This window comes from Nyctereutes procyonoides, unplaced genomic scaffold, assembly GCF_905146905.1.
Source record: "Nyctereutes procyonoides isolate TBG_1078 unplaced genomic scaffold, NYPRO_anot_genome, whole genome shotgun sequence".
Taxonomy (NCBI): Eukaryota; Metazoa; Chordata; class Mammalia; order Carnivora; family Canidae; genus Nyctereutes; species Nyctereutes procyonoides.
Window position 1 is genome coordinate 47,463,512 of NW_026575126.1, and position 13,214 is coordinate 47,476,725.

Consider the following 13,214-nt stretch of genomic DNA (forward strand, 5'->3'; position numbering starts at 1 on the left):
AGGGGGCTGCACATTGGGGCCGGGTCCTTTGGGTCCCCCTTCGTGGGGTCCTGAGCCTGCCAGCGTGCCCCCAAGCCAGTTCACAGGTGGTGTAGCCCGGTGCGCCTGGACTGACAGCCGCTGGCAGCCCGCGAGGCCCTCGCCGTCGGGGTAGGAGGCCTCCCCGCACCCACACCCTGGAGGACACCACATGCTGGGAGCACAGCCCTTTCCCGTGGTTTGCACACCATGGAGGTGGAACGCACCCCCCCCCCTGCATGCACAGACCTCCCCCAGGAGCCAGGTCCCGGAGGACAGTGGCCCCAGCCTCGGTAGACAACAGCTGGGTCCTATCCTTGCGCCAGGGGCCACCCCGGCCTCAGGCACCACCCATGCGAAGCCACCCTCCAAGCTACGGAAGGCAGCTCCCAGCAAATGGAATATTGACCGGCTCTCTACACCCAGTTTATAAGCAAAATGAAAAGTACATCTCTCCCCGTGGCCATTTTTCACTGATGAGTGACTGACACCATCAAATCGATGTCACCCACCTGCTGGGGACTGGGATGCCACAAGGGTGCACCCCAGAGGCTTATTAAAAAGAACAGCCACCCTGGGGCTTCTGGCAGGTGATGCTTACACAGACCTGGATTCCTCTGGCCCCGACGAGAGCCAGCAGGAGGGGTTTCTGAAGGGGCTGCCAAACTGACAGGGATTGAAGACCCGAGGATAAGGTACGCGGGGGATGCCAGGCTGTGTCCTGGGTGAGCAGCCGTGCTCAGGGTGCTGGTGCCTCCCTGCCTGCTGGCAGGGAGCCCAGACTCCAGCTGAGCAGAGAGCCAGGTACGAGCGTCAGTCACAGGGCTGATGCCCCCAAGCCGTGAGTCCCTGGAGCCCAGGAAGTCCAACATCTCACGCACGGTGGGAGGGAGGCCTCTGCTTCCCTCCAGCCCTTGCTTCCTGCTGCCTCGTTAAAACTCCAAGGCCAGCCCCATGTGGACTCCGCGATGGCACCACCAGGACCAGGACAAGACTCTCTTATGACTTGGGAACCGTGTTCTCAGAGGACATGTGAGCCACACTGGAAGTGACCAAAGCCAAGGTGGGCAGCAGGGCAAGGATGCTTACCGAGCACCCAGGATGGTGCCATGCTCCGCCACAAGGACCTGCCAGAGAAGACCCTGCGACGTCCTTTCTCGGTTCTTTGAGCTCGTGCCTTTTAAGTAGCCCTAAGCTAGGGCTCACCCTGTAAAGCATGTGCACGCGTCCTCACGTTAGTGTATGTTCACTACAGCAGACAGGAACCCCGCGTCCCCCCTGCCCCTGGTGACCTCACACTTGCTATTTCTCCAGATTACCTGGTTTCAGACCTTCGCATGAACAAAGTTACAGAACATGGGGACTTTGGAGCCTGGAATCTTTCTGCCAGCTCGGTGTTTGCAAGGTTTACCCCCTCTGTGGCACGTGGCATCCCCTCTCCCGGGGGTTTCCGCTGGCCTGACCGTTAAGTAGCCTGTGCCAGACAGGGCCAAGGACAGATTCCACGGTGTTCTGTGATGTGGGAGTTACAAAGACCCCAAAACTGGCCAAACCTTCCTGCTTTCAGGTCAGGGAGAACCAAAGCCAGTGTGAAAGAGTAAAACGTGTTGTAGGGGGCAGCCCGTGGGAAAGGATTATTTTCAGAGACCTGCTTGTATAGAAGGCACATGGCCTCAGGTTCCCCTCCCTGGTGAGACAGTTACTTTGCTTCTGGTACAGGAAGGGTGTCTTTCTCACGGGGGTTTTAAATTTTCTGCTTTTAAGGAGAGGGAAGGTCACAGTCCTTTCCTGGGGTTTGCCGCTTTCTAGCTGCCTCTCACCCCGTGTGACCAGTAGGCACAGCGGTGTCTCAGGGGGGCGGGTTCCACCTCCGTGACTGGAACCCGGGCTTCAGCACTTCCACAGTGACTGCCCCGCCTCAGTTGTATAGACAGACCACGTCACCCATTCAGCTCGTAGACATCTGGGGTGCTGATGCTTTTTGCCCATTACAACTAACACAGCTTTCTTTTGACATCCAAGTTTCTGTGCTGGAGGCATTTTCATTTTCCTTAGGTGTGTGTCTGGAACTGTCGGGTCCTATGGTCCCTACGTTTCGTCATTTGAGGAACTGTCCGACTGTCTTTCAAAGCAGCCTCAACAATTCAGCATTCCCCCTAGCAGGGTGGTCGGGTTCTGGTTTCTCCACGTCCCCCCAACATTTGTTATACTCTAGAGTAGCCATGGGGGGGGGTGATCATTATGGCTTCGAGGTGCATTTCCCCCTCGCTAATGATGCTGAGCATCTTTCCACATGGTTGCTGGTCATTTGTATGTTGTTCTCTGAGAAACGTCCGTTCAGATTCTTGGCCTTTTAAATTCGGTTGTCTTTACTGTGATCCATCTTACAGGGGAGGACCGGGAGTCCCGGGCGCCTCAGTGACCTGTCCAGGTAGCCTGGCTGGTAAATGATAGAACTGAAGATTTCTGTTCCTAGGGCCCCTGCCCTTTCTACCCAGAGAAGGGGACAAGGTCATAGTCTCTTTGGAGACTCAGAACAGAGTAGAGATGCCCATTCATGCTGAAGTAGATCTAGAAAGATGGTCTTTCTCAGCCAAGTTTATCGAGATTGAGGTGAACTCGTGTAGGTAAACTACACGTGGTGAAACTTGCCCTTTTTATTGCATCGTTCTAGGAGCTCTGACAAAAAAGCATGGAGTCCTAGAGCAACCACCACCAAGATACAGAAGAGCAATCTCCCCACACACCCCCGCCCCAGCATCCCCTGGGACCCCAGGACCTGTCCCTAGAGTTGTCCTTTTCCAGAATGTCCTATGAAAGGCATCTGGGTATAGCCTTTGAGACTGGCTTCTTTCTTGTAGTGTAAGGCCTAGGAGATTATCTGACATGCCAAGAACATGCATTTTGAAGAAAAGAACATTCACCTAGGATTTGGGGGTACAAACAAAAACCTCTGGCAACATAGGGGAAAACTTTAAAAAAATGTTTTAATATGCCTTGAATCTATTTTACAGGTATTGTCTTATAGGTTAAAGTAACCTAAAAATAGAGGTAAAGAAAAATCTTGTTTTATCGGGGAGCTATGCAGCAAGGAGGGAAATGGGGAAGGTATAAATGGGGAGGAAGATGGAATCTGGGAAACATTGCTGCATATTCTAATCACAGCTCTGGGCAGGGTGACCCCGGGCCTCTGTGACTCCAAGGATCCTCCCCGTTCACCAGTGAGCCTGGGGACCGGAGACGCTGCACAGTCATCTAGACCCGTGGCCAAGTCTGTGTGTGGTCTGCAGCCAGGCCCCAAGCACATTCTCCACGTGAGAAAGAGGGAAGACCTCCCCCTGCCTCAGCACCTTTATCTGCATGATTGTTCATGTCGAGGCCAGTGCCAAGAGAGGGTAGCTGGGCTGTTCATGCATTACGTCCTTAGTTGAGGTCAGCAACCTGATAGGGCTGGTGACGTTAGCCGTCCATGGTCCGTGATGGGGAAAGCACTGCCCAGATCCAGAAGAGGCTTGTCTTTTGAAAAGCCAAGCCTTCACTCACCACTGGCTGGAGATCCGCAGACAGCAGGTTAGTGCAGCTCCAGGACAGCAAGATCTCTGCCACCTCGTAGCCTTCCAGGCCCCCCTCTCCCCTGTGCCACCCTGCCTCTCTAGGCAGCTTGGGGCATGGAGTTCATCCCCTTTTTGGAGACTCTCTCGCTGTTCTTCTCTTCCTCGTATGTCCCTGGGCCTCACTCCTCCCCCAGGACCCTCCCCAGCTCACCCCCCACCCCCACCCAGCATGGTATATGGCATTGGTTCAGTCGGTTACCACACTCCCACCCCCCTGGTCTGAGCAACCTCAAGGTAGAAACCAAGTCTTACCCAGAAGCCCGGAAGGGTGCGGCCCTTCTGAGAGAGAGTCAGTGATGATCTTCCAGAGGCTGGGCCCTCAGTCTACAGGGCCCTGCCACGTCCGTGTCCTCAGGGTGCCTGAGACACAAGACTGCCCTCCGCTGTGTCGAGACAAGCCAGCTTATGGTCTGCCATCTAAGAGGCTGATCTTTCCAGAAACGCAAGGATGGTCACATGAGAGAAGGTTCCCTCCCCTGCTTCCCAGCCCCTTCCCTCCAGGTTGGACAGAGAGGGAGTGGAGGATGGGAGGTGGTGAAGTCACTACAGTTCTGTCATTTGCAAAATCCTCTACCCTGGAATGGCCTGTGCACAGCCTTGGGGCGCCAGTGACCTTGACCCCAGTGCTCTCAGGGGAAGGACCCAGGGAGGGGGCAGCGCTCCTGCTCCAACACGCTACCCCTTCTCTGCTCCTGGATGACACGTACCCAGTGTCTCACACCTTCCGCTACTGTTCATTTGTCAGTATTAGACACAAAAATTACACGGTGGTGAGAACGTGAGATCTACACGGTTACGTCTTAGGCATATGTGACCACCTTGGAGACGACAGGGAGACTGTCGTAAGGCAGGGCTCTCAAAGCGATTCATGTGTAACTGCAGCTTCGTGCCTGCTGACTCGGAACTCCTCGCTTTAATAACCAGAGTTCCACTCTGTATTCTAGGGGTTTGACGATGTTAGACGTGGCCTGTAGGTGGAATCTCATGGAATTTTAGCTTCCGCGGACTCGCTGTCTTAGCATAATCTGCTCCAGATTCATCCACGGGGTCACATAGGCCAGAATTTCCTTGAAGGCTGAGTAAGATTCCATTGCATGTACACACCACGTTTCCTCTCTCCATTCGCCCATCCACGGACTCTTGGCTTGTTGCCGTGGCCTGGCTGTTGTAAATCATGCTGCAGTGAACGTGTGGCTGCAGGTACCTTTTCAGGATCCTCATTTCAGTTCTTTCGGGTAAACACCCAGAGGTGGGACAGCTGCATCGTACAGTTCTCTGTGGTTGGTTGAGGAAGCTCCGTACTGTGTCCCACTGCAGCTGTAGCATTTTGCACTCCCACCAACAGTGTACAAGGCTTCCAAGCTCAAACTTCCTCCCCAAAAGTTGTCTTTTGAGAATCACCATCCTGGCCGGTTTGAGGGGAGACTCACTGTGGTTTGGATTTGTGTTTTCCCAATTGAAGAGTGGTCTAAGGACTGGAGCAGACATTTCTCCAAAGACAATATGCAGATGGCCAGTGCTGGATAAACAGTACTTCCTTGGGGTGTGGCCTTACATATGCCTGGGACTGGCAGCTCTTTATCCAGCTGCCTCAGCGTCTACCCAGTCATTATTACGGCTTCCTGCTCTCCCCGAACCTTCTACAGACGTCACACACGCCATAGGCCACCAGCTAACTTCTTCCTTTGGCTCCCTGACACCCCCACTCTCCTGTGTCCAGTGATGGGACCCAGGGAGTTACTGCAACAGGTTCTGCTCCTCTCACCTGGCACTGCAGCCAGCTTCACGGTCGCTGGGGGCTGGGGCCTTGAGGACGGAGCTGTCCCACCCCATGCACCAGCTGCTTTTACCATCAGGCCCTCAGCTCCAGCAGTGACGCTCCAAGTCCCCAAGCCTCATGTCCGTGACTTCTCCATCCATGCGGCAAGCCCTGCCTTCCAGGAGGTGAAGCCGCCATCAGGGCCTGCCAGGCTCCAAGCTGACACTTCCCAGCACAGAGCCCTTCACATGGGAAACCATGTGACACTCTCGTCTTCCTCCTCCCCAGCTCTTCTTCCTCTGGGAAGCCCTCCAACCACTGTGTTGGCCCAGTCTGGTGCCCTGCTCAGAACACCCTGGGTTTAACCTGTCAAGGCCTCTACCGCCCATCCCTACTGAGACTGTGGGCCCCTCTCTGCCAACATAGCTCACATGGTCCAAGTGACCATCTGTCCCCAGAACTCTCAAAACAGCCCCGCTTTTCCTCTGGCCTGGAAGCCAAGGCTCAAGGAGAACAAGGCACTTGCCTGGAATGCAGCTGGTGGGTGACTTCACGTGGGGGTAACTCCCCATTCCTCACCGCAGCATCGTGAGGGCCACATGCTTGTCACCTCCATGTGACAAGGCTCAGGGTGGCAGGACTGTGCCCTGATTCAGAGCCCCTGCCCTACTACCACAGCTCCACTGCCTCCTCCGCAGTAGGGGCCCTTTGGGAGAAACACAAAGTCCTGAGTTGGACTCTGCCTCCTAGCAGCCAGTCCCTTGGGGCCACCAGGCTCTGGCAGGACTCACACCCACCTTGCAGGTACCTCTGGGTCCTCAACAGGGAAGGGGGGCAGTGGGTTTCAAGTGACATTTATACTCAAGCCCTCCTGCACAGCATGAGCTAAGAGGCCTTCCAGTATCTTCCACCCATCCTGTCAGGGGCCTTCAGGGTCCGGAGGCTTCTGGTAACTTGGCTAGTTTCCAGAGAAGAGGACAACAGGCTGGCCTTCAGCCTACGGCCAGCTGTCGTCCCGAGGGAGGCCCGTGTGGGAGCAGCTGGCCGGGCTCCAGGCACACGAAGCAAAGCACCCCCCCTCCGACTGCGGAGGCAGAAAGCAGTCCCTAGAGGAATTCGGCATTTTGTCATTGAGCTGCCATCCCGAACCCCACACAAGGGGCATCTCGCCGTGCCCCACGGCCACGCCTCAGAAGCGGCATGGAGATCGGATACCTCTGCAGAGCCACAGGAAGGATGGGGGGCATTTCACAGCACCCACGAGGACCCCTGGAGCCAAGCTCCTCTGGAGGGGGCTTGGAGGATTCTGGATCTGCCACTACTCCCTACGGAGCCCCAGTGCTCGTCGGTAGGTGGGCTGTCCTCCCTCGCAGGGTCTGGGGGCCCCACATCCAGCAAGGCAGCAGGACAGGCACACTCGAGACCTGATGAGGAGTTCGGTCTCTGCTTGGGTTTCCAAAAGCGTTTTGTACCACGAGGTATCTACTGGAGAAGGTACTTATTTCTCACCTCTCCTGCCAGCCGTAGAGCCCACCGTTGTTCCAATACCAAGTCTTATTGGTTCCACTAAAGTCCGAGTCTTACCACACACAGGGGCCCCAAGAATGTCCACGCCCGTGTCCCTGACACGGGGCAGCAGCTCTGCAGCTGTGGTTAGAGACTTGAAAAGGCAGATGGCACAGGTGGGCCCAGTGTGACCACAGACGGCCTTGTAAGAGGGACACGGGGACCGTGATGAGGAAGGCAGGGAAACATTCTCCACGGGAGGCTCCAGAAGGAACTAGGAGCCCCGCCAACAGGCTCCTTGGACCCATTTTGGACTTATGACCTCCACAACCATAAGACAGTACATTTTGCATTAAAGCCATGAGGTCTGGGGTCATTTGTTACAAGAACCACAGAGAGTTAAGAGCTCACCACCTCTGCATGCACGGCCACAGCCCGGACCCCAGCAGCCCCTCTCCACACGCAGGCAGGGGTCACTTCACAGGGTGGCCGGGTCATGGCCTCGCTCCTGCCCTCCTGGAGGTGGCGGCCTCAGGCTTCTGCCCAGGGATGCGCCGGCTGCCCTTGTAGCCTGTGACTAACGACGTCCCCGGAGGCCCAGAGTCTCCCCCAGGCCTGGGAGAACGCGTCTTGATCACTGCTCTGGCTCCAGTGGCTCCAACGGGGCTCAGCCCACATGGTGCTCCAGAAAGTCCTAGCACGAAGGGACCCGCCGCTCCATCCTGCAGGGTCACACGCCGTTTTATCTCGGGTTCCCCTGTACGGCCTCCCCGTGGGTCAGTGCCACCTCCACCATGGCTGGAGTGCTCCCACGGTCCCGTCGCATAGACCGTTTAAAACTGAGATGGGGAAGCCCCTCGGTCGGACCAGGGAGGGGTTTTGCTATTCTTGGCTCTTTTATAAGAGGAACGTCCTTATAATTAGACGTTGGCCTACATCCTGGTTATTCTCGTAGGACGAATTCCACAAGAAGTCCCCCCGTTTTTGCTACACCTCTTTTGACTTCAAATGCCATGTTCTCCAAGGCACTTTCTTTGATCTTCCAGCAAGGGCACATTTCAGTGGCACCAGGGGAAGGAAGCCATGACCAGCACGTTCCCTTACAGCCTGAAAATCGAGTCCAGGATGAACAGCCCCAAAGCTAGCTGGGACGCACAGCTGTGCTTGGGCGCGTCGGAAGACAGACGAATTGCCTAATTGGGTTCCCCCCTTGTCCTCGCCAGTCAGACCTGGGTCACAGATGCCCCCCGAGACCGCTGCTGCCATTCCCACAGCCCGCGGGACACCCTGACTTAATCAGATTCTCCCCTGCTCTGTCTTACAGTGACATTACCCCTCCTGGAGAACCACTGACCAAGAACAGCCGCCCCAAAGTGGCTTCCCGCTTCCCCAAGCTGTCCCGAGGTCACCCCAGAGAGACCCGCAACGTGGAGCCCCAGAGCGGCGACCTCTGACCTCAGCCGAACCCCAGACTTGGGCCCTCTGTGCTGCGCCAGCTGCCTCTGCCCAGCCCCTCCGCGTCTGACCTGGCCACCGCAGCTGGCCCCTCCGCCCTGGAGTGACCACCACGTCCACCTGGCGATCCCCCGGAGAGCACACCTTCCCCAGCAGTCCTTGACACTGATTAAACTGGTCAGTCTCAGAGGGCAAGGAGGCTCCTCGCCGGACAGATTCGGACGCACGGGCACCCTCCCGGGGTCGGCCCGTTCCCTCCCTCCAGCTCAGGGGCCAGCAGGAAGGTGGGCGCCCCGTGGAGCTCGGAGCCCCTGGGTGGAGATGCACAACTGAGGTTGGTCAGCAGCCACCTCTTGACTCCTTCCCCCGTGGGAATCAGGATGACTGTTACCCTTCTTTTTCTTTTCATGTAACTGCCTGCTACAACCTATGGACGCATGCAGTTAGAGCGGGGAGGTCCTGTGCCTCCCCGTTTTACTCCCTACCAGTGGCCCGAAGACACCCTGGTTGTAGAAATTGTGGCCAGTGGCAGCTCACGTGGCCTCCTCAAGGGAGACAGCCCCATGACTTTCTCGTGAAGGAGCCACGAGTGACGCTGAACTGGGGTGCTTAGAGCACTGCCCCCGAGCTCCCCAGGTGGGCTCTGGAGGGGCCAGCCCGCAGCGGCAGCCTGGTGACCCCAGGTTGGAGAGCCCAGGTTGTCCAGAACTCTGGGGCCTGACCTCACAAGCCACGAGGTCTCGAGGTCGTGGGAGAGGCTTGGGGCCCTCGGCGCAGCCCCCCGTGAGCTTAGAACAGATCACGGTCCTTGCTGACAGATGCGTCCCCACACCCCGTGCCCCCACCCCAACCCACGCAGCCCTGCCCAGCCCCGGCACTGCCCGGCAGCTGGCTCCATAGACGGCAGCATCCCGGAGCATGTGCTTAGCCGCAGAGTGCAGCCAGGAGCTCGGGTTCCGGGGAAGGACCGAGCAGCCCCGTGGGTGCAACAGCAGCCTGAGGCAGGTGGAGAGGGCAAAGCATGCACGGACGCTCCCCAAAACAGTTTCAGCTCCCACCTGGGACTGAGGAAACCTCTGGAAAGCCTCACCTGAAAGGTTTCTGCTGTGCATCCCCGGCGGCCAGAAGGAAGAAGAAAGGATTCAGGGCAGTCACAGGAAGCTGAGGTGACATTGGGACCAGAGGCCACGTGAGCAGGATGAACCCGCTGTCCTCCGTGGGCCGAGGGGACCTGAGACACCGTGTCCCTGAAAGGCAATACAGGGTTGCTTCCTTTAAGCTCCGGGTCCCACGGGGCCGGTTGGTCCCCTCCCAGGCTGCACGAGCACAGTTGTCCTGGACAGAGCCAACCCTGAAGGCTCAAGCTGCCCCAGTCCTGCTTCCCGAGGGTGGTTTACTGCTCCCCACGACGCCGGCTGGGAGACTGCCCCTGCACTGCCTGTCTCCTGTGTTCCCCTTGGAGACAGAGGGGAGCCTCTGTGGCTCACGTCCCCCATGGCTGAGGGTTCTGCTCAACCAGCCTGTTTGAGCACTGGACCCACAACACCCTGAGTGTGAATCTAGCTTCACCTTCTCCAAAATCCCCACCAGAAACCTTCGACATTCTGCAGAGGTTAAAAAAAAAAAAAAAGTGCCCATAGTAAGGGACAGATGCTAAGCCTTGAGAAATAATGACACACTCAGCCTGTATTTACAAAAGGAGAAACTGCCTATTTTTTTTAAAGCTTAATTGTTCATGGAAAACTTGCCCTGCTCTCCTGAAATCAGATGGAAGAGCATGTTCCTGGGACCACACGTGAACCATCCGGGCTGCTTGCTCTGTGCACTCCCTTCTCGTGATGTGGTGGGAATCTTAGAACCACGTTCAGCACACAGGCCACCTCCCCAATTTCAGCTCAGATATACATGTGACACACACATGACACTAACTCCTTAAAGCCTTAACTCTGGAGTCATAGAATGTTCTGCAGTGGTACATCCATCCAGCTGCTCAGATACCACCGCTCCCTAGTGTGGTGGGATGGACACAGAGCAGGGGAAGAACCAGACCCAGGTCCAGCCGGGTGCAGACTACAATGTGATGCACAAAATGCTCCCCCCGGCCCCCCCACGCCATGTCGTCTGCTGCCCTTCCATCTGACCCAGTTCAGAGGGCTGGCTGGCCCCTGCCCTGCACACCACCCACTCAGCCCCATGACTCGTCAGAGGGAAAGACAGTGCTATGGAGAGAACCCGCAGATGTTGCTCCTGTCTCTTGGATCCAGGAAGAGGACCCATTGGTGCCTCCAAAGTTAGCACCTGAGGAAGGCTGCGGGGCCCACCCGGGATAGCGCATCACATCCCCTGGCAGGCACCTGGCAGTCACCTGTAACACCAAGAGCCACCACCTCCAGGGCTTTCTGGCTACAAAGGGATCACCTGGTCAAGACAAAACCATCTTCTGAGTCGTCCCTAGCAAAAGAGGGAGGGACACGGATGAAGTCTGCGGGCACACGCTCTGCTCCACAGCGACGCTCCTGAGCTCCCAGCTGACTGCTCCGTTGTCGGCAGTAGCAGGGTGTGGGTCATGCCTTTGAAAACCAGAGGCAATCACAGCTGTTGACATTCGCAGCCTAGCACAGCTGCAGATCCTGCCCAGAGGCCACCGTCAGGGGAGGCCTCAGGGTCAGGACCAGGAACAGAGTTCCCAGCCAGCCCCGCGGATCAGAAGCTGCCCTGCTTACTTCCCAGCCCCCAGAACTGGGTCTCTGGCTGGAACACACTAGTTTTCTCTTTTTCTCAGCTCCACAGGGGACCGTTCACTCACCTGAGGCCCCGGGCACAGGGCCCCAACCGCCCCCCAGCTGCCCACTTTCAGCCAGGGTACCAGCCAGGCCTGGTCCTCCGGGGTACCAGCAGGCTCCCCTCCCCATCAGTCTCCTCATGCCTCAGCCCGGCTCCCTCGTATGGCACCAGAACCCATCCCCTGTGGGGCACTCCACTCCCGAGAGGCCCTCTTACAGCCTGCAGCTGCCAGTGGAAGACCCGGCAAGGCCCCGCCTGCCCAGAAACAGCAGACCAGCCAGCAGGCAGCCCCGGAACGGGTGCACCTCCATCTCAGTTTCAACCCCAAAGGCAATAATCGTCTTGACCTTTCCCCAGTGCTTGACTCAGGACTGCACCACACATTGGGCTCTGCCCCCAGCTGGGGACGCGGTAGACAGAGGGTGCTTCCGGCAGGCAGGCATCTATCTGCTCATGAGCAGGGTCTTGGACAACGATTATTTTTCAAAATATTTTGCATTGTTTCATTAAAGCTAACATTAAATATTTGCTGTTGGGTTTGGCTTCTGTGCTAATTTTGCACAATTGTAGCACTGTATATTTTATCTAACATTTCTGTGCCAAAAAGTTCGTCTTCATGTTTCTGTAACACGTGGTTTTGATTAGGTTTCTAAAATAAAATTTCAGCTACTGGATCAGCAGGGATGAGGGTAGAGGTGCGCTCAGACCCCACCAGCTCTGGGCTCCTCCTGCTGCTGCCCAGATGCACCTGCTCAATTCAATGCTGTGTCTCTCACCTGCCCCCCAGCCAGGAAGCACTGTGGTGTACGGGCCTGCTTGTGACCCTCTTGGGCAAGGAGCCTCTACTCTTGCAGCAAAATCTTAACACGTCGCATGGGCTTCCTCACATACCTAATGAGTTTCTTTAGGGAAAAACAAAAATCTGATTTCTCTAAAGGATGGCTGAGCACCTCATTGGTAGAAAATGCCGAATTCACTAGTGTTTGGAGGTCCAGGGGTTCTGTTCTTATGGGCACATGAATGCTTCTCCATCACGACTGGAAAACCACTAGCTGACCTGCCCCCCTCAGAGCCTGATCAGGTCTAGCTTCCTGCCTTCCCAAACTGCAGGCAGAGAGGCCACCCGTTCACTTTTAGAGGTTCTTCCCACCGTCAATAGACAACCATGGAGGGGAGAGGCGCTTGCAAAAAATTGGGACGGAGGCCACGGAAGGATACAAGACCACAGACTGCACATTTGCACCCAGGATCACTGAGAGGAACCTGGACAACATGCATTTCCAAGGGAGGGGGGAGTGGAGCTCGTTAGGATGTTTTCTTATCTAGGATTCAGCCTAGAAAGAACGTCTTTACCTCTGCAGCCTCAGCTTCACCATCGCTGGCATCACTTTGCTCACCTTAGCAGGTACGGACTTCCTGGAGGAGGGAGACTTGTGAATGCAGGAGCAGGGGGCCCAGCGGGGAGGCTGTCTACCCTGAAGGGTCTCCCGCCACTGACCGGGTCCCTGTGAGCCCTCTGCTGGGAGGAATATGGCCACATATTGGGAGTCGAGTCCACTGTCTGGATGCACGTGGGGCCTAACAGTCCGCATATTTGCTCTGAAACGTGTAGTATTATGTTAACTACCCTTTTATGTTAAGGTTTACACAATAGGATTTTTAAACAAATGTGTTTAATTTTCTAAAGTCTCTTGTATTAATCTTTTCTTTTGGAATAAGCTGTGGTAATTTTGTTACAATCTGGTTCAGATACACCTCTTTACAATGAAAATAAAAAGTCACATTTTATAAATTAGACCGTCCATTGAAGGTCTGTTTCTTTGAGTTCTCTTTCAGCAATGGGGGGATTCGCTAAACTTTCAATATACACATTTTAAAGATTTCCAGAAAGCTCATCCGCCATTTCATAGGAGAACCTAGGAAACAGCATTCACTTAGACCAACCTGTTTTTATTTGAGCTTAAGTGGAGCAGAAATCCCACTGTGAGCTGTTAGCCCTGCAGAGCTTAGAGACCATCAAAATGCCATACAGAAAAAGCCCTCGTGTTACGGTTTCCTAGTCATCCAGATTGTTATTT

The 13,214-nt window shown here is 55.8% G+C and overlaps 1 protein-coding gene across 2 annotated transcripts in view; it reads left to right on the forward strand.

Annotated features, from left to right (window-relative positions):
• Positions 1–12,932, forward strand: part of SNX29 (sorting nexin 29) — a 530,502-nt gene extending 517,570 nt beyond the window's left edge. For both annotated transcript variants that reach the window (XM_055339302.1, XM_055339303.1), the window contains exon 21: positions 8,222–12,932. In XM_055339302.1, coding sequence (XP_055195277.1) covers positions 8,222–8,351 — 130 coding nt within the window. In that variant the 3' untranslated portion in view covers positions 8,352–12,932. The remainder of the gene's footprint in view (positions 1–8,221) is intronic.
• Positions 12,933–13,214: the final 282 nt, after the last annotated feature.